Source organism: Erythrolamprus reginae, chromosome 11 (assembly GCF_031021105.1).
Source record: "Erythrolamprus reginae isolate rEryReg1 chromosome 11, rEryReg1.hap1, whole genome shotgun sequence".
Lineage (NCBI taxonomy): Eukaryota > Metazoa > Chordata > Lepidosauria > Squamata > Dipsadidae > Erythrolamprus > Erythrolamprus reginae.
In genome coordinates, this window is record NC_091960.1 from 10,225,444 (window position 1) to 10,247,822 (window position 22,379).

Genomic DNA, 22,379 nt, shown 5'->3' on the forward strand with positions numbered 1-22,379 from the left:
CCCTCCTTGCCTTTCGTAAAGTTCTTAAGACCCATCTCTGCCGTCAGGCATGGGGAACTGAGACATCTCCCCCGGACCTATACAGTTTATACATGGTATGTTTGTGTGTATGCTTGCTTTTAATAATGGGGTTTTTAGTGTTTTTAAATTATTAGATTTGTTCTTACATTGTTCTTGTTATTGTTGTGAGCCGCCCTGAGTCTACGGAGAGGGGCGGCATACAAATGTAATAAATAAGTAAGTAAGTAAGTAAGTAAGTAAGTAAGAAAGAAAGAAAGAAAGAAAGAAAGAAAGAAAGAAAGAAAGAAAGAAAGAAAGAAGTTAAATTGCAGGGCAGGGGAAAAAAACCCCTCATATTTGATGCTCCCAGTAACTGAATATGAGGGAGATTATTTGGAGCCAAAACCCAAATCATCTAAATCTGTCATAAAGCATATAAAGTAAGTAGCATTTGTTCTGAGCAGTGGTTAATTGCTAAATAACAGTGATTAACTGCTTTGGTCATAATTACATTTTTATATACAATTGGGAACAGAATATTTGCTGTCCTTGCATAAGCAAGATGGTTGTTAAGTGAGTTCTGCCTAATTTTATAACTTTGTGAATCATTGTAAAAGGATACCCAGTTGCTGTGTTCAGTTCTGGAGACCTCACCTACAAAAAGATATTGATAAAATTGAACGGGTCCAAAGACGGGCTACAAAAATGGTGGAAGGGCTTAAGCGTAAAATCAAGAAAGACTTAATGAACTCAATCTATATAGTCTGGAGGACAGAAGGGAAAGGGGGGACATGATTGAAACATTTAAATATGTTAAAGGGTTAAATAAGGTTCAGGAGGGAAGTGTTTTTAATAGGAAAGTGAACACAAGAACAAGGGGACACAATCTGAGGTTGGTTGGGGGAAAGATCAGAAGCAACATGAGAAAATATTATTTTACTGAAAGAGTAGTGAATGCTTGGAACAAACTTCCAGAAGACGTGGTTGGTAAATCCACAGTAACTGAATTTAAACATGCCTGGGATAAACATATATTCATCCTAAGATAAAATGCATTAAATAGTATAAGGGCAGACTAGATGGACCATGAGGTCTTTTTCTGCCATCAATCTTCTATGATACAAAGGAATTGTATTCATTCACTTTGTTGGAAACTGGCTGGGAAGATCACAAATGGTGATCACATGATCCCAGGACATTGCAACAGCCATGCATGCCGGTTGCCAAGGTTACCCAATGTTTGATCATGGAACCAAGGAAGGATGTGGTGGTGGTTAATTGGGAGGATTATCATAAGTCACGTTTTTCAATGCAGTTGTAACTTTAGTCGCTAAACAAATGGTTATAAGCTGAGGACTACTTCTATATGCATTCGTGTGTGCGTCACATTAGAAACATAGAAACATAGAAGACTGACGGCAGAAAAAGACCTCATGATCCATCTAGTCTGCCCTTATACTATTTTCTCTATTTTATCTTAGGATGGATATATGTTTATCCCAGGCATGTTTAAATTCAGTTACTGTGGATTTACCAACCACGTCTGCTGGAAGTTTGTTCCAAGGATCTACTACTCTTTCAGTAAAATAATATTTTCTCATGTTGCTTTTGATCTTTCCCCCAACTAACTTCAGATTGTGTCCCCTTGTTCTTGTGTTCACTTTCCTATTAAAAACACTTCCCTCCTGGACCTTATTTAACCCTTTAACATATTTAAATGTTTCGATCATGTCCCCCCTTTTCCTTCTGTCCTCCAGACATTATTAATTTCCCTTTAGTTTATCTTTCCCATTCTCTCCAGTGTCAGGTATTCAAAGTTCTTGAGAACAGAAACTTAGGTTTCTTACTAACATAATCAAAAAGTTCCTGTTTTGTAAATGGTGATACTGTTCTTCCATGGTTGGGCCAATGGAAAAAACGGCCTACCGGAAGTTTGGGAAGGCCAGAAATGGGCCTGTCTCCGGCCTCCAGGGCCTGGGGAAGCCGTTTTCACCTTCCCAAAAGCTCAAGGAAAAAAATTCCACCCCTGCTATGGTGCAGGAGCTCAAGTAGGTCACGCCCACCCTAGCCACGCCCACTCAGCAACCCGCCAGAGAACCCCTTGCTAAATTTTTTTGAAGCCCACCCCTGTAGTTCTTCTTATGTCAATCAACACTATTCACTTACGGAGTTGATGTTGGGAATCTGTTAAGAGCTGTAAATAAAGCTTTAAAAACAAGAGCCGGGGTGGCGCTGCAGGTAGAGTGCTGTACTGCAGGCCACTGAAGGTGACTGTAGATCTGAAGGTCAGTGGTTCAAATCTCAAGGTTGACTCAGCTTTCCATCCTTCCGAGGTGGGTAAAATGAGGACCCGGATTGTGGGGGCAATAGGCTGGCTCTGTTAAAAAAAAGTGCTATTGCTAACATGTTGTAAGCTGCCCTGAGTCTAAGGAGAAGGGCGGCATAAAAATTGAATGAATGAATGAATGAATGAATGAATGAATGAATAAATAAATAAATAAATAAATTATTGCACTCATATTAAAGTTTGTCATGAAAGCAGGCTGGGTCTAGAATACCGCAAAGCCTGTACCCAGCTAACAATTCCTTCTAAAACCATTGCTTTTATGAGGTTGTAGAAATGACAAAGCTTACATATGAATTACAGGACAAAGATATTAAGGAATTTCACAATACAGTGTTCCCTCGATTTCCGCGGGGGATGCGTTCCGAAACCGCCCGCGAAAGTCGAATTTCCGCGAAGTAGAGATGCGGAAGTAAATACACCATTTTTGGTTATGGACAGTATCACAAGCCTTCCCTTAACACTTTAAACCCCTAAATTACCATTTCCCTTTCCCTTAACAACCATTTAGTCACCATTATTACTGGTATTCACCATTGAATAATGATCCTGATATTTATAAACATAATTATTTATTAACAATAATAATTATTTTTGTTATTTATTTGCAAAAATTATTAGTTTGGTGATGACGTATGACGTTATCGGATGGAAAAAAACATGATATAGGAAAAAAACCGCGAAGTATTTTTTAATTAATATTTTTTAAAAAACCGTGGTATAGGCTATTCGCGAAGTTCGAACCCGCGAAAATCGAGGGAACACTGTACTTGGGACAGGTGGTATATCTGGATTACTAAAAAGAAAAGAAAAGAAAAGAGAAGAATAATGAGAATAATGATACTAATCTAAGAGAGAAAAACTAAACAGTTGTGAAGAGGAAATATCATCATTGCAAGGCACTATTATACCATGGAAAAATATAGAGGATATGAAAGCAGAAATGGATACGTTAATGGATAAATTAACAAGATCTATGTGTAATAATAAACAAGAAGGAAAAAAAAATTATTATAAATGAATAAGCTGCAAAAAACAATTAGCCTGCAATTTAGCAGGTGTAAATATTAAGCTCTGATACCAAAACAACTCATGTATAAAGCACAATGCTTTATTCCGTTTTGAGTGTATATATGTATGTATGTATGTTGTTACTCTCCTTGTCTTCTCACTCTTTCTCTCTTTCTTCTTTTTTTCTATGGATTTCTATGCACAAATAAGTATGTAATTTTATGCACTTTGTAAATGTTGCACTGTTGTATTGTTTATTCCCTTTTTTTAATGTAAATAACTAATAAAGTATTTTTCAAAAAAATAAAAAATAAAACCACTGCTTTCTTTCCAAAACGGGAGCTTTGATTTCTTGTGGATTCAAAGGAAGCTTTCTCTTCGTAGACTTCTGTGCTAATTGGGTCAATGCACATGCTATTTATTGCCCATAAAGGGTACATTAAATCATTCCCAGTCGCTTTATTTAAACTCAAGCAGGAAAGGGAAGAAAGAAATTACTACACTATATATATAAAAAAACCCATAAAACAAAGCAAGGGTAAGAGTAAAAAGGTAAAGGAACGACAACATTTGCATCGTAGCAGAGAGAGAGCATCTGGATCAGAGCCAGCTGTAGTCTAAGCAATCCATTAGGATGGGAAAGGGATAAGGAAACACGGACAGGGATAGTTGTAAGTCTCAGGCAATCAAAGGAAAGCAAAGGGTGCTTTCACACTCTCCTTTTAAATCAGGCGCTTCTAATATTGCTGCTGAATTTCTTGAACTTGATGAGGAGGGGTTACATTCGGCCCATGCAAGAATTCAGAGACGCTACAGTAAAAATTAAAAAAAACAAACCACACAATTAGTATTGGATCAAAACATTTTAAGCATTTTATATTCTATTCAGAGATGAATTTTCTCATCAAAAGCAACATGAGAAAATATTATTTTACTGAAAGAGTAGTAGATCCTTGGAACAAACTTCCAGCAGACGTGGTAGGTAAATCCACAGTAACTGAATTTAAACATGCCTGGGATAAACATAGATCCATCCTAAGATAAAATACAGGAAATACTATAAGGGCAGACTAGATGGACCATGAGGTCTTTTTCTGCTGTCAGACTTCTATGTTTCTATGTTTCTATGAACGCGTGGCAAACAATTAAAAATAAAACTGGCTAACAATTTTTAACCAAGGCTAGGTATTTCATTAAGAAAAAAAATAGATTCATTCATAAAAGTCTCCAGAATTTAGATTGGAAGAAAAATGCCAGAGAAGCAGACGTTCACTTTTGTTTACATATAATGGGCAACAAATATGCATTTTTAAAAAAATGGATAACCACATATTTAGATGCATTAACTTAGTCCATGGAGGTAAAAAACTATTCATTGAATTACCCATCAATTTAAAAAAAATCCTATGGGAAATCATCGCACACCTGTAGAAATACAGTAATTCTTTATTAGCTTCTCCACACCCTGTGTGATGCTCAAAGTATCTTCCATCTGGTTATATTTTTAGAGTCTCACCTACTGAATTTTGTTGAGAATGGAAGTTTAACTCCCCGTTCCAAGACTGTCTCCTCTACTTGTCACCCTGGAAGCATCTACAGCAGGGATGTCTAACTGGATTTTTTTGAGGGCCAGATCAATATTGTAGTTCTTCTCAATGGGGGGGGGGGGGGAAGACAGGATGGATGCCTCCTGCAGCACCTGCTGGCCAAAAATGGGCTACGTGGAGGCCCCAAAAGGCTCCTATGCAGCCAGTTTTTGCCCCCTGGCTTTCAGCAACACTCTGCCAGCCAAAAACGGGCTGCAGAGACCCCATGAGGCTCCTACACAGCCTGTTTTTGCCCCCCGGCTTTCAGCAACACTCTGCTAGCCAAAAATGGGCTGCAGAGATCCCATGGGGCTCCTACATAGCCTGTTTTTGCCCCCCGGCTTTCAGCAACACTCTGCCAGCCAAAAATGGGCTGCAGGAACCCCACGGGGCTCCTACACAGCCTGTTTTTGCCCCCCCGGCTTTCAGCAACACTCTGCTAGCCAAAAATGGGCTGCAGGAACCCCATGGGGCTCCTACACAGCCTGTTTTTGCCTCCCCAGCTTTCAGCAACACTCTGCCAGCCAAAAATGGGCTGCAGAGACCCCATGGGCCTCCTACACAGCCTGTTTTTGCCCCCCCTGGCATTCAGCAACACTCTACCAGTCAAAAATGGACTGCAGAGACCCCATGGGGCTCCTACACAGCCTGTTTTTGCCCCCCCTGGCATTCAGCAACACTCTGCCAGTCAAAAATGGGCTGCAGAGACCCCATGGGGCTCCTACACAGCCTGTTTTTGCCCCCCCGGCTTTCAGCAACACTCTGCCAGTCAAAAATGGACTGCAGAGACCTCATGGGGCTCCCACACAGTCTGTTTTTGTCCTCCCTGGCCTGCAGCAGCACTCCGCCCAAAATGAGTTGCGCAGAGATCTCACGAAGCCCGTTTTGGCAGGCAGAGGCCCCGCGGAACAGTCCTTTAATATTTCCAGGCAGCCCCTGCTGGCCAGGTTTAAGCACCCCGCGGGCCGGATGCAGGGCCTTGAGTTTGATATCTGATCCGCAGTAATCCAAATTTGCAATAGCCCTGCAATAGCCTTCCCTAATTGAAGAGCAGAACTTTCCGTTCTATCACTTTGGAAAAATAGGCAACTGCTTTGGATTAATGGGAAAAACTCTAAATTCTACTATACGGTCCAAATAGCAAATTTAAACATTTAAGGATGACAGTTTGCATTTTTTAAAAAAACATTGCTACTTTCTCTAGTTTAACAGTAATCAATAAGAGACACGTGGCAGTAGCCCTGTTTTCAAAGAAAGGAAAATAAAACCTAGGGAATCTGAATAGCAAAGGGGGACTTACTTTTCTTTCTCGCCATGCTGGCCGACTAGGGATTTCAGCAATGTTCTGGGGAGCGTTTGTTCCTGGCAAAGGGACTGTATTGTTCAGGACCCGTACAATAGTGCCAAGAGCCTCCGATAAGTCCCGCAAAGAGGTGCCACTCAACCCATACAGGGTAGAAGCTGCATATAAACAAACAACAAATTGAAAATAAGTATCACAAAATGCTGCAAAAAAAAAATCCCTTTCTTAGCAGTTGGCACCTTCATTCTTGCCATCTTAATACCTTGCGATACCATATTTTTCGGAGTTTAAGACACACCTTCCCCCCCTCCTAAAAGAGACTGAAAATTTGGGTGCATCTTATACTCTGAATGTAGCTTTTTGAAGCTTCTCCACCCCAGCCCTAACAAGATGCTAATGGCCTTCCCGGCTTGCAAGATTTTTTCATAGCTACTCCGAAAAAGTTTTTTTCCAGCTCTAAGTCTTTGCAGGCTTGTTTTCATTGCTATTCCCTTCAAAAAAGTTTTTTTATCCCTAACCAGGGAATAAAATAATTTATTTATTTATTTATTTATTAATCAGATTTGTATGCCGCCCCTCTCCGCAGACTCGGGGCGGCTCACAGCAACAATAATACAATGTAAACAAATCTAATATTTAACTTAATTTAAAAACCCCAATTTAGAAACCAATCATACATACTAGCATACCATGCATAAATTTTATAAGCCTAGGGGGGAGGGGAAGTCTCAATTCCCCCATGCCTGACGACAGAGGTGGGTTTTAAGGAGCTTACAAAAGGCTAGGAGGGTGGGGGCAACTCTGATATCTGGGGGGAGTTGGTTCCAAAGGGTCGGGGCCGCCACAGAGAAGGCTCTTCCCCTGGGTCCTGCCAAACGACATTGTTTAGTTGACGGGACCTGGAGAAGGCCAACTCTGTGGGACCTAACTGGTCGCTGGGATTTGTGGGGCAGAAGGCGGTCCCGGAGATATTCTGATCCGGTGCCATGAAGGGCTTTATAGGTCATAACCAACACTTTGAATTGTGACCGGAAACTGATCGGCAACCAATGCAGACTGTGGAGTGTTGGTGTGACATGGGCGTATTTAGGAAAGCCCATGATAGCTCTCGCAGCTGCATTTTGCACGATCTGAAGTTTCCGAACACTTTTCAAAGGTAGCCCCATGTAGAGAGCGTTACAGTAGTCGAACCTCGAGGTGATGAGGGCATGAGTGACTGTGAGCAGTGAGTCCCGGTCCAAATAGGGCCGCAACTGATGCACCAGGCGAACCTGGGCAAACGTCCCCCTCGCCACAGCTGAAAGATGTTTCTCTAATGTGAGCTGTGGATCGAGGAGGACGCCCAAGTTGCGGACCCTCTCTGAGGGGGTTAGTGATTCCCCCCTCAGGGTAATGGACGGACAGATGGAGTTGTCCTTGGGAGGCAAAACCCATAATGTGCTAAAGCTGACCAGAATAAGGATGGTAGCCAGATGAATACCTGATAGGTAGATTTCCTCCCCCCCTCTATTTTTCTCCCCCCAAACTAAGGTGCATCTTATAGTTCGGTGTGTCTTATACTGTACTCCAAAAAATACGGTATGTCTTTTCACCTTAGTTTACTTTATAAATCACCTGCAGTATTATGGATACATTTTTGAAATTGAGTATTTACTGCCAATTCTAATTCCATCCTTTCGTCCCTTCATCAAGTTCTTTACTGGTGCCTTTAAGCTGTATTCACTTTTTTAAAAGAAAAACTTTATTAATTTTCAAATATTTTCTTTAAAAACAATAATATAATAGTTTTAGTAATTCTGCATTGTTACATAAAAACATTTCATATCTGCATATCATCACAGGACTCTTGCTCGAACCTTAAATTATACTTTTCTATTTACACATACATATAATTGTACTTTTCATTTACATATTTGCATCTAATGTTTTGCTAGTTTTGTGAGTTAACTGTATTAATTTTAATTCTATTTTTTAAATTGATATTCTACCTTACTAAATGAAATACAGTGATACCTTGTTTTACAAATTTAATTGGTTCCGGGACGAGGTTCTTAAGGTGAAAAGTTTGTAAGACGAAACAATGTTTCCCATAGGAATCAATGGAAAAGCGATTAATGCGTGGAAGCCCAAAATTCACCCCTTTTGCCAGCTGCTGGGATTGCCCTGAGGCTCCCCTCCATGGGAAACTCCACCTCCGGACTTCCGTGTTTTTGTGATGCTGCAATTTCACTGAGGTTCCCCTTGCTGGGAAACACCACCTCCAGACTTCCGGTGCCAGCGAAGCGCCCGTTTTTGTGCTGCTGGGAATCCCCTGTTGAGATTTCCCTGCAGCATCACAAAAACACGGAAGTCCGGATGTGGGGTTTCCCATGGAGGGGAGCCTCAGGGAAATCCCAGCAGCGCAAAAACAGGTGCTTCGCTGGCAACAGAAGTCTGGACGTGGGGCATCCCAGCGGCGGTGGTGGGTTTGTAAGGTGAAAATAGTTTGTAAGAAGAGGCAAAAAAAATCTTAAACCTCGGGTTTGTATCTCGAAAAGTTTGTATGACGAGGCGTTTATAAGACGAGGTATCACTGTACTTATTTAAGGCTGCTTTAACTAGGATGCCAGTTAAGAACTCCCCACCGAATATCAACTTTACAGTTTTCTGGTGAGTGCTTTTATATTATGGCAAAATGAAAAGGGAGATTGGCTCACTTTTGCTGTTTTTAATGGCTTAATTAACAGCCAAGCAATTATTCTGGGAAAGATCTAAGTGATTTAAGTATTGTGTTGTGGTCAGCCCCATGTTCAGCAATAAGCGTTAAATGGAACCAATGGAAAGGCACTCATACAAGTACAGTGGTACCTCTACCTAAGAACGCCTCTACTTAAGAACTTTTCTAGATAAGAACTGGGTGTTCAAGATTTTTTTGCCTCTTCTTAAGAACCATTTTCTACTTAAGAACCTGAGCCCGGAAAAATGTCCCAGGAAATTTGAGAGCGGCACGAAGGCCTGGCCAGTTTCCGGCCATTCCCACTGGCTTTCTCTCTCTGGTGCAGTTTATGGGAGGCAGCCTTGCGCTGGGTGTATGGGAGGCGCATGCTCCTCCTCGCCGCATCAGAGTCCCTCTTTTTTTTTTAAGCCTTAACGTTTTGGATTTTTTTTTTATTCCCCTCACTTCACCTTCTTCCTTCGGCAGCGACTGTCCTCCTCCTCTTCTTCCTCCTCCTCCTCCCACCCAAATTCCGAGCTTTTAATTCTTTCCTAATGGCTTTGCACACATTATTTGCTTTTGCATTGATTCCTATGGGAAAAATTGCTTCTACTTACAAACTTTTCTACTTAAGACCCTGGTCACGGAACAAATTAAGTTCTTAAGTAGAGGTACCACTGTACACTGGCAAGATACAAATTCTTGCAAGTAACGCATGAAGAACAAAGGGGAAAATTCTTCAACACCACCGATAACACAACTACTCTCCAAAAAGACCTTGATGCTGTTTCTGAGTGGTCTAACACATGGCAACTCCAAATCTCAACTAGCAAATGCTCTGTCCTACACATTGGGAAGAAGAATCTGAACTCCAAATACGAACTGAATAATCAAATTGTCACAGATAATCCCCACTCCGTTACAGACCTTGGTATACTAATAACAAAAGATTTAAGTGCCAAAGCCCACTGCAACAATATAGCCAAGAAGGCTTCAAGAGTTGTCAACCTAATCCTATGTAGCTTCTGCTCTGGCAATCTCACACTACTTACCAGAGCTTAGAAAACTTTTGCCAGACCCATCCTCGAATACAGCTCATCCGTTTGGAACCCATATCGCATCTCACACATTAACACCCTTGAAAATGTCCAAAGATACTTCACCAGAAGAGCCCTTCACTCCTCCACTTGAAATAGACTACCCTATGAGACTAGACTTTCAATCCTGGGCCTAGAAAGCCTAGAACTAAGACGCCTTAAGCATGATCTAAGTATTGCCCACAAGATCATATGCTGCAACGTCCTGCCTGTCGGCGACTACTTCAGCTTCAACCACAACAACACAAGAGCACACAACAGATTTAAACTTAATATTAACCGCTCCAAACTTGACTGTAAAAAATACGACTTCAGTAACCGAGTTGTCGAAGCGTGGAACTCATTACCGGACTCCATAATGTCATCCCCAAACCCCCAACACTTTACCCTTAGATTATCCACGGTTGACCTATCCAGATTCCTAAGAGGTCAGTAAGGGGCGAGTACAAGTGCACTAGAGTGCCTTCCGTCCCCTGTCCTATTGCTCTCCTATATCTCCTATACCTTTCTTCCATTCCTATATCTCTTCTTCTATTCTTTCATTGATATGTTCTATTACTATATCTTCTTTTCTATTATTTCTTAGATATATTTTACTATGAGTATCTCCTCTATAACCTTCATCATGTATTTTACTATATGTATATAGATATATATCCACTAAAAACCTCATTGTGTATTGGACTAACTAACTAAGTAACTAACTAACTAACTAACTAACTAACTAAGTAACTAAGTAACTAACTAACTAACTAACTAAGTACCTATCTAACTAACTAACTAACTAAGTAACTAAGTAAGTAACTAAGTAAGTAAGTAACTAAGTAACTAACTAACTAACTAACTAACTAACTAACTAACTAACTAAATTGATGTCACCATAGGGAAAAGGCCTTCCTTGTTTATGCCCCCGGAGTTACCTTGGGTTAATTGGAGCTCCTCACGGACTGTATCCAGTTCAGCCTTCAACACGGTACAACCCACACAGGGGGGTAGCATCCTGGAACCGGGCCCCCCGTCTTGGGCTGTGTCACCACTGCTATTTCCACTCCAGGGAGAATCCAGTAAAATCTCAATGCTGTCACTAAATGAAGGTCTGTCTACGTCAGGAGACCCATGGCCATCGTGGCCCGGTTGGGGGCTGGACCCGGTTGCATCCTTGCCAAAAGCCAGCTGAGACGACCCAAGACTAGCCGATGCTTTCTGCTCCGGCAGAATCCCGTTCACGGCTTCGGAAACTCGCCCCCTGCCTTTCACCTTAGCTTCCCTTTCCGTCTGGTTTTCCCCGGCCACTTTATAACTGGGAACGGACCTTCCGCGCCCCTTGGCTTTCCCAGCTTTCTTTCCCAGCCCAGAGGTGGGCATTTCTTTGGCTTTCTTTCTAGTGTCAGCCATTTCTTGCTCTTCTACGCTATTGGTCAGCTTCATCTGCTTGGCAGCCGCCCCACCGTGTTCGCCATCCTGTTTGGGCACAATCTGCTCCTTCGGATCTGATCTGGCTCTCTTCCTCAGCTGGAGATGTGTTTCTGTACCTGAAGATGGAGAATAAGTTTATCTTGAGAGACCTGCCAAAAAATAACAGATGGGCTCGTGGTTAAGGCCCTAGGCTGGGAATCGTTAAGACTTGGGTTCCAGGCCCAGAGATGGTCGGATTCCACTCGCTTCTTAGAGAGTATATGCTCCCTTACATAACAGGCTTTTGTTTTAGCTGCAAGTATGAAATTTTATTTTATTATTTTATTTTATTTTATATTTTATTATTTTATTTTATATTTTATTATTTTATTTTATTTTATTTTATATTTTATTATTTTATTTTATTTTATATTTTATTATTTTATTTTATTATTTTATTTATTTTATTTTATTTTATATTTTATTTTATATTTTATTTTATTTTATATTTTATTTTATTTTTTATTTTATTTTATTATTATTATTTTATTTTATTATTTATTTTATTATTTTATTTTATTTTATTTTTTATTTTATTTTATATTTTATTATTTTATTTTATTTTATTTTATTTTTTAATTTAATTTAATTTTATATTTTATTATTTTATTTTATTTTATTATTTATTTTATTTTATTTTATATTTTATTTTATTTTATTTTATTTTATTATTTTAATTTATTTTATTTATATGCTGCCCCTTTCTGCAAACTCGGTGCGGCTAACAACAGTAAAAAGACAATGTAAACAAATCTAATATTAAAAAATTCTAAAAACCCCAATTTAAGAGATCAGTCATACATACAGTCATACCATACATAAATTTTATAAGCCTAGGGGGAATATTTCAATTCCCCCATGCCTGACGACAGAGGTGGGTTTTTAAGAGTTTACGAAAGGCAAGGAGGGTGGGGGCAACTCTGATATCTGGGGGGAGTTGGTTCCATAGGGTCGGGGCCACAACAGAGAAGGCTCTTCCCCTGGGTCCCGCCAAACGACATTGTTTTAGTCGACGGGACCCGGAGAAGGCCAACTCTGTGGGACCTAACTGGTCGCTGGGATTCGTGCGGCAGAAGGCGGTCCCGGAGATATTCTGGTCCGATGCCATGAAGGGCTTTATAGGTCATAACCAACACTTTGAATTGTGACCACAAACCGATCGGCAACCAATGCAGACTGCGGAGTGTTGGAGTAACATGGGCATATTTAGGAAAGCCCATGATGGCTCTCGCAGCTGCATTCTGCACGATCTGAAGTTTCAGAACACTCTTCAAAGGTAGCCCCATGTAGAGAGTGTTACAGTAGTCGAGCCTCGAGGTGATGAGGGCATGAGTGACTGTTAGCAGTGACTCCCGGTCCAAATAGGGCCGCAACTGGTGCACCAGGCGAACCTGGGCAAATGTCCCCCTCGCCACAGCTGAAAGATGTTTCTCTAATGTGAGCTTATTAGTTTCTCTAATGTGAGCTTAATATTAGAATATGAAAGGTGCTTGACAGCCTTCCTATCATAAAAACCTTGAGAGGGATCACAATTATGGTATTCCTCATTTTACAGATAAACTGAAGACATCCCTAAGAAACTGAGATAGGTTGATTCGCTGAAAGTCAACCCAATATGGAATTCCTTAAAACCACTTATGCAAATACTTGTAAAGTAATCTGATTTAATTTGAAATCATCCAGAGTTCTATTTGGTGTCCTCTGTACTATCCATAACTCTCCCTGAGTCCTTAGAGAGGGTTGGCATATAAATCCAATAAATAAATAAATAAGTGGCTGAGATTTTAGGAAGCTTTCCTTAGCAATTGAGAATTCAACTTAATGCCTTTTTGATTCCACCCAATCCTGGCATCGATCTGAGAACTACCATTCAAATGGGGTGGGTTCTATTTACCCGGATAAGACGGAGTGGCTGTGGGTTCTGCCTCCCAGGGACAATTCCATCTGTCCGTCCATAACCCTGGGGGGGGGGGAATTATTGACCCCCTCAGAGAGGGTCCGCAACTTGGGCGTCCTCCTCGATCCACAGCTCACATTAGAGAACCATCTTTCAGCTGTGGCGAGGGGGGCGGTTACCCAGGTTCGCCTGGTGCACCAGTTGCTGCCCTATCTGGACAGGGACTCACTGCTCACAGTCACTCACGCCCTCATCACCTCGAGGTTCGACTATTGTAATGCTCTCTACATGGGGCTACCTTTGAAAAGTGTTCGGAAACTTCAGATCGTGCAGAATGCAGCTGCGATGGCAATCATGGGCTTCCCTAGGTATGCCCATGTTACACCAACACTCCGCAGTCTGCATTGGTTATCGATCAATTTCTGGTCACAATTCAAAGTGTTGGTTATGACCTATAAAGCCCTCCATGGCATTGGACCAGAATATCTCCAGGACCGCCTTCTGCCGTCCGAATCCCAGTGACCGGTTAGGTCCCACAGAGTTGGCCTTCTCCGTGTCCCGTCAACTAAACAATGTTGTTTGGCGGGACCCAGGAGAAGAGCCTTCTCTGTGGCGGCCCTGACCCTCTGGAACCAGCTCCCCCCGGAGATCAGAACTGCCCCCACCCTCCTTGCCTTTCGTAAAGTTCTTAAGACCCATCTCTGCCGTCAGGCATGGGGTAACTGAGACATCTCCCCCGGGCCTATACAGTTTATACATGGTATGTTTGTGTCTATGCTTGCTTTTAATAATGGGGGTTTTAGTGGTTTTTTTTTTTTAATTATTAGATTTGTTCTTACATTGTCTTTGTTATTGTTGTGAGCCGCCCCGAGTCTGTGGAGAGGGGCGGCATACAAATCTAATAAATAATAATAATAATAATAATAATAATAATAATAATAATAATAATAAATAATAATACCTTCCCTGCCAGTTCGCCATCAGGACGGGAGTGCGCGTCCCTTCTCGGAAACCATCATCTGAACATGCAAAGAAGCCGTTGCACATGCTCAGAGGCATTTTTGGCAATCCGCAGTGACCGGAGGACCGACGCTCATCGCTACCAGTTCGGCAAGTGATGGGAAATTTCCACTACCGGTTCTATAGAACTGGCCTGAACTGGCTGCCAACCTACCACTGCATCCTAAGTGCCTTTACAAATATACTGTCAAGTGAAGTCAACTGGCTCTGACATGTGAATGAGGACCACGAATGATGAATGTGGAAGGTCTGAACATCCTTCTTCAGTAAACACTTTATTTTCTTGCCATCTGATGATCCTAGTCACTTCCTTGGCTAATTTTTCTGTTCCAACAGATTTTGCTAATTTGCTATTGTCTATGCCAGTGTTTCCCAACCTTGGCAACTTGAAGATATCTGGACTTCAACTCCCAGAATGCCCCAGCCAGCATTCGCTGGCTGGGGCATTCTGGGAGTTGAAGTCCAGATATCTTCAAGTTGCCAAGGTTGGGAAACACTGCTCTATGCTAAGAAGCATGTCGCTAAAAATTCCTGTTTGATTGTATTAACCAAGGAATGACAGAAATTGTCCGGAGAGGATAAAGAGATTAGAGTGTGTAAAACAGCTTAGGGCATGCAAGTATAAACAGAAAGCATTGGGGAAAAAAATATAAATGGATATGTACTAACAAATGAAAACAATAAAGTGATCCTCAAAAGACGTAGAAACAAATATGTCACATCAAAGATTCGATGCACATAATAAACAAGTTCTTACCTACTAGGCCAACCTTCCTAGTATTTTCTCGGTTGTCTTTTACGCAGGGTTGTCTCTGGTCCACATTCAAGTCTTCTTGAGGAGAATCTACAACCATGTTATCTGACGTAACACGTTCCTGAAAAACAAAAAAGTGTGTTTATCACTTCTTCAAAAGTAAAAAAGGCCCCTCAGTTCCACACCAAAGATATAAAGATGTATCGGCCGACCAGGAAGGACGTCTTCGTGACGTCAAAGCTCCGCCCATGGAATTCCCTATTGGGATTCCCTACCTCGGTTTCAGCCGCCAGATCAGCCGAAATCGCCGCCGATCGCGAAAATGGCGCTCTGCCGGGCACCGCCGCCCGGCTGTAACCTTCTGAAACAGCCGGGTGCTTCTTGGCGGTCTCTGGAACCCGAACCCGAACTTTTGCCGAACTTCCGGGTTCGGCGTTCGGGAGAACGCTGAGAAGCCCCCCAGCTGTTTCAGAAGGTGATAGGCAGGCGGCGGCGCTTCTCGGCAGCCTCCCGAACCCGAAAAGTTCGGCAAAAGTTCGGGTTCGTGAGAACGCCGAGAAGCCCCCCGGCTGTTTCAAAAGGTGACAGCCGGGCGGCGGTGCCCAACGGAGTGCCATTTTGCGATCTGCGGTGGGTTCGTAAGTCGAAAAAAGTTCGTAAGAAGAGGCAAAAAATTTCCGAACCCCGGGTTCGTATCTCGAAATGCTCGTATCACGAGGGGTTCGTATCACGAGGTACCACTGTACAAGCATTCTGAATTTGCTTCTTGCTGCCTCATCCTAAATATCCTTAAAAAATAAATCTCGCTGCAGTCACATGAAAATATTGGTCAAAATCTGACAATTTATACCAGCAAAGCTGTCTGAGGAACTCAGGGAGTTAAACTACACAAGTCTTAAAAGGTTAGAGACTCCTGGTTTAGAAAATTTTGAGTAGCCATTCAGCTTCTACCAAAGCAAGAAAGGCTCAAGCAAATTGGAAGTACAGTGATCCCTCGATTTTCACGATCTCAATCTTCGCGAAACGCTATATCGCGATTTTTCCACCCGATGACGTCACTCCCTTCCTTTCTCATCTTTCTTTCTCTCTCTCTTTCTCTCTCTTGCTTCTTCCTCTCTCACACTCTCTTCCTCCCTCTCTCATCTCTTTCTTTCCTTCTCTCTCTTTCTCTATCTCTCCCCCTCTTGCTCTCGAGCGGCAAGCGAGCAGCCGGGCGGGCGGGCGGGTGAACGGGCAAGCGGCAAGCGAGTGGCTGGGTGGGCGGGTGACGGGCAAGCGGCAAGCGGCAAGCGAGCAGCCGGGCGGGCGGGTGAATGGGCAAGCGGCAAGCGAGCAGCCGGCCGGGCGGGTGAACGGGCAAGTGGCAAGCGGCAAGGGAGCGGCCGGGCGGGCGGGTGACGGGCAAGCAGCAAGCGATCTTGGGGTTTCCCCTTTGCCTGGGCGGCGGGAGGACCCAGGAAAGGTTCCTTCGGCCGCCCAGCAGCTGATCTGCTCCGCAGGAGCGAGGAGCCAAAGATGGAAACCCCATCTTCGGCTCCTCGCTGCTACCGCGCTACAGAGCAGATCAGCTGCTGGGCGGCCGAAGGAACCTTCCCTGGGTGCCGCCCGCCGCCCACGCAAACTCCACCATCTGCGCATGTGCGGCCATGAAAAAAAGGGTGCGCATGCGCAGATGGTGTTTTTACTTCCGCAACCCTACATCGCGAAAAATCGATTATGGCGAGGGGTCTTGGAACGGAACCCTCGCGATACTCGAGGGATCACTGTATGTCTTTCAGGAAAGGTGTTTGCCTTCCTGCAGTACTTCTTGTTCTTTCATTGTCTTTAAAACTCACTTTCAATTAAAAAATGATAAATCTTTGCTAATAACAACAGTAATTCCGAGATTCCATGCACAGTGTTCCCTCGATTTTCGTGGGTTTGAACTTCGCGAAAAGTCTATACCATGGTTTTTCAAAAATATTAATTAAAAAATACTTCGCGGGTTTCCCCCCTATACCACGGTTTTTCCCACCCGATGACGTCATATGTCATCGCCAAACTTTCCATGTTTAATAAATAAACATGGTGAGTAATAATCTAAATGGTTGCTAAGGGAATGGAAAATTGCAATTTAGGGGTTTAAAGTGTTATGGGAAGGTTTGTGATACTGTTCATAGCCAAAAATAGTGTATTTACTTCCGCATCTCTACTTCGCGGAAATTTGACTTTCGCAGGCGGTCTCGGAACGCATCCCACGCGAAAAGCGAGGGAACACTGTATAAACTTTTTCGGTCCAGAAGGATGTATGAAAATAAATTCTTTTTTTCATTTTTTTCATACTGCACGAGTCAAAAAGAGGGCCATGAAAATATTGATTGATCCCTTGCATCCAGGACATAAATTGTTTCAACTCCTACCCTCAAACGTTTTTTCCCAAACGCCATCACTCTGCTAAACAAATAATTCCCTCACCACTGTCAAACTATTTACTAAAGGCTGCATTACTAATACTATTAGTCTTCTCATCGTTCCTATCATCCATCTCCTCTTACTTAGGACTGTAACTTTTTGCTTGTATCCTTATGATTTACATTAATATTGTTTCCTGATTGCTTAGTTGTACCTTATAACAATCATTAAGTGTTGGACCTCATGATTCTTGACAAATGTATTTTCAGAGAGGGGAGGCATACAAATATAATGAATTCAATTAAATCTTTTCTTTTATGTACACTGAGAGCCTATGCACCAAAGACAAATTCCTTGTGGGTCCACTCACACTCGACCAATAAAATACAGTGGTACCTCGACATACGAGTTTAATTCGTTCCAAACCCAAGCTCGTAAATCAATCAACTCGCATCTCGAACGAATGCCTTTAGACTTTGTTTTTCATGCCGAGATAACTGGAAGCATGGAATTCTTGCACCACCTAGTGGAAGCTCAGCTCATATCCCGAATTTGAGCTCGGGTGTCGAACAGAAATTTCACTCGCATCGCAGCTCGTAACTTGGAATACTCGCATTTGGAGCAGCTCGTATCTAGCGGTACTACTGTACTGTATTCTGTTCTGTTTTGTTTTGTTTTGTTTTATTTTGTTCTATTTCTATTTCTATTTCTAATTCTGTTTCCTCACTCCTCCTTAATCCTATTTCCAAACCCCAGAGCTCAAATCACTCTCGGCGTGATCTTACTTGGTCCCGTTGCCTCTTGGACTCAAAATGGAGCTGGAATCTCTCCGCCAGGGCCACCGCTTCCTTGCCGTTTTCCGGCTGGCATTCACGTACCAAGGTCTGGATCTCCTCAGGGAGTACGTTCAGGAACTGCTCAACCACCAGCAGCTCCATAATTTCCTCTTTGCTACGCGCCTCTGGCCGTAACCACTGCTGGGAAAGCCGCCACAGACACCGGTACGCTTCCTGGGGCCCGTGGGCCTCCTGATAACGGAACTGCCTGAAAGACTGTCGGCGGGTCTCCAGGTCTACGTCTGTTTCAAGCGCTTTGGCGCAATTGCTGGCGCACAGATGCTGGGCCTTGTTGCGGAGCTGGTCCCTGCCTTGCTGCTGAGAACTCTGGTACGAGTCGCATAATGGATTCAAAACGGAGAGATGGGCCTCCGCGGTATCACCTTTCCCTGTGGCTCTCAGGTGTCCCGCAACGAAAGGGAGCCTTGGGCCTGGCATCATCTCCTGACAGGGGCCTGTAGGAGGCTGCTGGGACAAGAGCCACCTCAGTATCTCTTCGGCGGTCCAATACTGCACCTCAGGAGGCACCTTAACTCTTCCCCCGAGGGCTTCTTTCACTGCCAGCCTGTTTAGACTCTTCCCTGGTAGGTCCGACTGCATTATCTGCTCCAACAAGGCCTGTAGGGGCGAGCTAGGCCCGGCGGCTGTTCCCGCTCCGTTCTTGGCGGACAAGGCCTGCAATGGATTAGCGCAGGCAGGAGAGGCAGGGCTGCCAGGGGATCGCTGAGTCAGGGCCTGGATCAACTCAGTTTGCTTCTGAAAAAGTTTCTCAAAGAGCTGGGCCTGGAACTCCCTATCCTCGCGTCGCATCTCCTTGTCGTACTGGATGAACTCGGCTAAGCTCTGCTTCTCCTCAGCTTGGAGGGCCGCCTGTTTCTGCATTCTCTGTAGATCCAGCGGATGGGAACGGCTGCACCTCTGGCCGGCGCCCCTCATCTGCCCATCCCCCTGAACTTTTTGTTTCCGAGTTCGAAGATGGGGACGCTGGTCAAGCATGGAGATGAGTTGCCTGGGTGGAGGTTGGATCTCCATTAGCATAGGAGAGGCCACATCTATAAAGTAAGGGACATGGAACAGCCATATATATATACATACATACATATTTATTTTTCCCCCCTCAACATCACCAATTGGGTCAGAATGATTGATAATTTGCTGCCGCACGAATCCCAGCGACCCATTAGGTCCCACGGAGTTGGCCTTCTCCGGGTCCCGTCGACAAAACAACGCCATCTGGCAGGACCCAGGGGAAGAGCCTTCTCTGTGGCAGCCCCGGCCCTCTGGAATCAGCACCCCCTGGAGATTAGGACTGCCCCCACCCTCGCCTTTCGTAAACTTTTGAAAACCTATCTATGTCGCCAGGCATGGAGGAATTGATATATCCTTAGCTGTCTTGGCTTTATGTATGGTGTGTTTGGGTTGCATGATTGTTTTTTAATAGGGGCTTTTAAAACTGTTTGAATATTGGATTTGTATATGATGTTTTTACTTGTCGTGAGCCGCTCCGAGTCCTCGGAGAGGGGCGGCATACAAATCTAATAAATTATTATTATTACTATTATTACTATTACTACTATTACTATCATTATATTATTATTATTATTATTATTATTATTATTATCATCATCATCATCATCATCATCATCATCTTCGGGACCACCTTCTGCCGCACGAATCCCAGCGACCGGTTAGGTCCCACAGAGTCGGCCTTCTTCGGGTCCCGTCGACTAAACAATGTCGTCTGGCGGGACCCAGGGGAAGAGCCTCCTCTGTGGTGGCTCCGACCCTCTGGAACCAGCTCCCCCCTGAGATTAGGATTGCCCCCACCTTCCCCGCCTTTCGTAAACTCCTTAAAACCCACCTCTGCCGTCAGGCATGGGGGAACTAAAACATCTCCCCCTTGCCCATGTTGTTTTGCCGTTTGATTGATTGTGTGCTTGTTTTTATATATATATTGGGATTGTTTTATGAATTTCTTAACTTAAAATTAACTTAATTTTCTTAATTTCTTAACTTAAAATTGTAATTGGATTGGTGGGCATTGGATTTGTCACTATGTACTGTTTTTTTTTACTATTGTTGTGAGCCGCCCCGAGTCTGCGGAGAGGGGCGGCATATAAATCCAATAAATCTAATCTAATCTATTATTATTATTATTATTATTATTATTATTATTATTATCATCATCATCATCATCATCTGATGGTCAATCTCCAATGGCCAGTGATTCAAAGGGCAAGAAAGTAAAGGAAAATGATATGCATGTGAAGCACACATTTATTTATTATTTATTATTTATTTATTTATTACTTGGATTTGTATGCCGCCCCTCTCCGAAGACATCTGTGGCTGCAGGCTAAAACAAAATCTGAAGGTTACCCTAGGACAGTTATGGTTAACCTATGGTACAGGTGCCATCATATCTGCTGCCACAGGAGCTGTTGCACTAGTTCAGCTCCAATGTGCATGTGTGTGCTGGCCAGCTGATTTTTGCCTCACACAGAGGCTCTGGGAGGGAGTTTTTGGCTTCCAGAGAGCCTCTGGGGGGACAGGAGAGGGCGTTTTTAACCTCCCCCCAGCTTCAGGGAAGCCTTTGGAGCCTGGGAAGGGCAAAACATGAGCCTACTGGGGCCACCAGAAGTTGGGAAACAGGCCGTTTCCGGCCTCCAGAGGGCCTTTGAAGGGGTGGGGGAAGGTGTTTTTGCCCTCCCCAGACATTGAATTATGGGTGTGGGCACTCACGCAGGTAACTGATGCATCCCCTTGCTAATAAGATTTATGTTTGGTATGATTGGGTTGTGTGGTTATTTTTATGATAAGGGTTTTTAGACTGAGTTTTTAATTATTGGATTTATCATATATTGTTGTGAGCCGCCCCGAGTCTTCAATGAGGGGCGGCATACAAATCTAATAAATAATAATAATAATAATAATAATAATAATAATAGTAGTAGTAGTAGTAGTAGTAGTAGTAAATTAAAAATAACCAGTAGACGTTGGCCTGCATGCATTTCCAGAAACAGAAAGTTGTGTTTCCAGTAGAGTTTGGGTAAAACATTTAGACCAAAAGTCCAATAAAACTATGAAACTAAAGACCTAAATATTTCATAAAACGGTTAACAGAATATTGAGAAATATGTTTCCCCTTCCCCTCCACAGGTGGCAAGAGGAGCTATATCTGTCAGCTCCAGTATGCATGCGTGTGCTGGGTAGCTGATTTTCGGCCTTGGGGAAGGCCGATTTTGCCCCCTTTGGGCTTCAGGAGGCTTCCTTGAAGCCTTCGAAGGGTGAAAAAAGGCCCAACAGGCAACTTCTGGTTTGCCTATTGGGCCGTTGTTCACACACTGGAGGTTTCAGGGAAGTCTCCTGAAGCCCCAGGAAGGTGAAAACAACCCAACAGACAAACTGGAAGTCCCTTTTTCCAAACTTCTGATTTGTCTGTTGGGCTGTTTTTTGCACTCCCCAGGCTTCAGGGAAGGCTGAGGATGAAAAACAGCCGAAGGTGGGTAGGTTTATGTTTATGTTTATTTATGTTTATTTAGATTTGTATGCCGCCCCTCTCCGCAGACTCGGTGGGGCGCATGGGCGGAAATGTGCTCATGTGCAGTATGGCCAGGGGCGGGCTACCATTCCCAGCCCTACCCCGTGCGCGCGGGATTCAGCATTTGCACATGCACGGAAGCCTAATCTCGTGCAAGGATGAGATTTCTGGGTTTTTTTCACCTCTGCGCATGCCCAGAAGCGAAAACCCCCCGGAAGTAGCCTAAAAAAAAGGTAAGTGGCCGCTCGCTGCTGCCATTTGCCCCGCTCACCACCATTCGCCCCCCCACCCGTGTGCCTGTCATGGTGGCTCCCTGCCGCCTTTTGCCCTGCCAGCTCCTGTGCCTCTCGCGGCAGGGACTCTCTACCATCCACTTCCGCCGCCGTGCTGCGGTGCGAGCGGCCCATCCGGTCCTTACCTTATCTGCAGGGGTGCCGCAGGCGTGTTGC

General features: G+C 43.5%; 1 protein-coding gene across 1 annotated transcript in view; it reads right to left on the minus strand.

Moving 5' to 3' along the window:
- Positions 1-3,283: 3,283 nt before the first annotated feature.
- Positions 3,284-22,379, minus strand: part of LOC139173985 (uncharacterized) — a 28,164-nt gene continuing 9,068 nt past the window's right edge. The window contains exons 3-7 of the mRNA XM_070763971.1: positions 18,339-19,441; positions 15,166-15,283; positions 10,957-11,568; positions 6,242-6,402; positions 3,284-4,165 (exon numbers count right to left, since the gene is read on the minus strand). Coding sequence (XP_070620072.1) covers positions 4,157-4,165; positions 6,242-6,402; positions 10,957-11,568; positions 15,166-15,283; positions 18,339-19,441 — 2,003 coding nt within the window. The 3' untranslated portion in view covers positions 3,284-4,156. The remainder of the gene's footprint in view (positions 4,166-6,241; positions 6,403-10,956; positions 11,569-15,165; positions 15,284-18,338; positions 19,442-22,379) is intronic.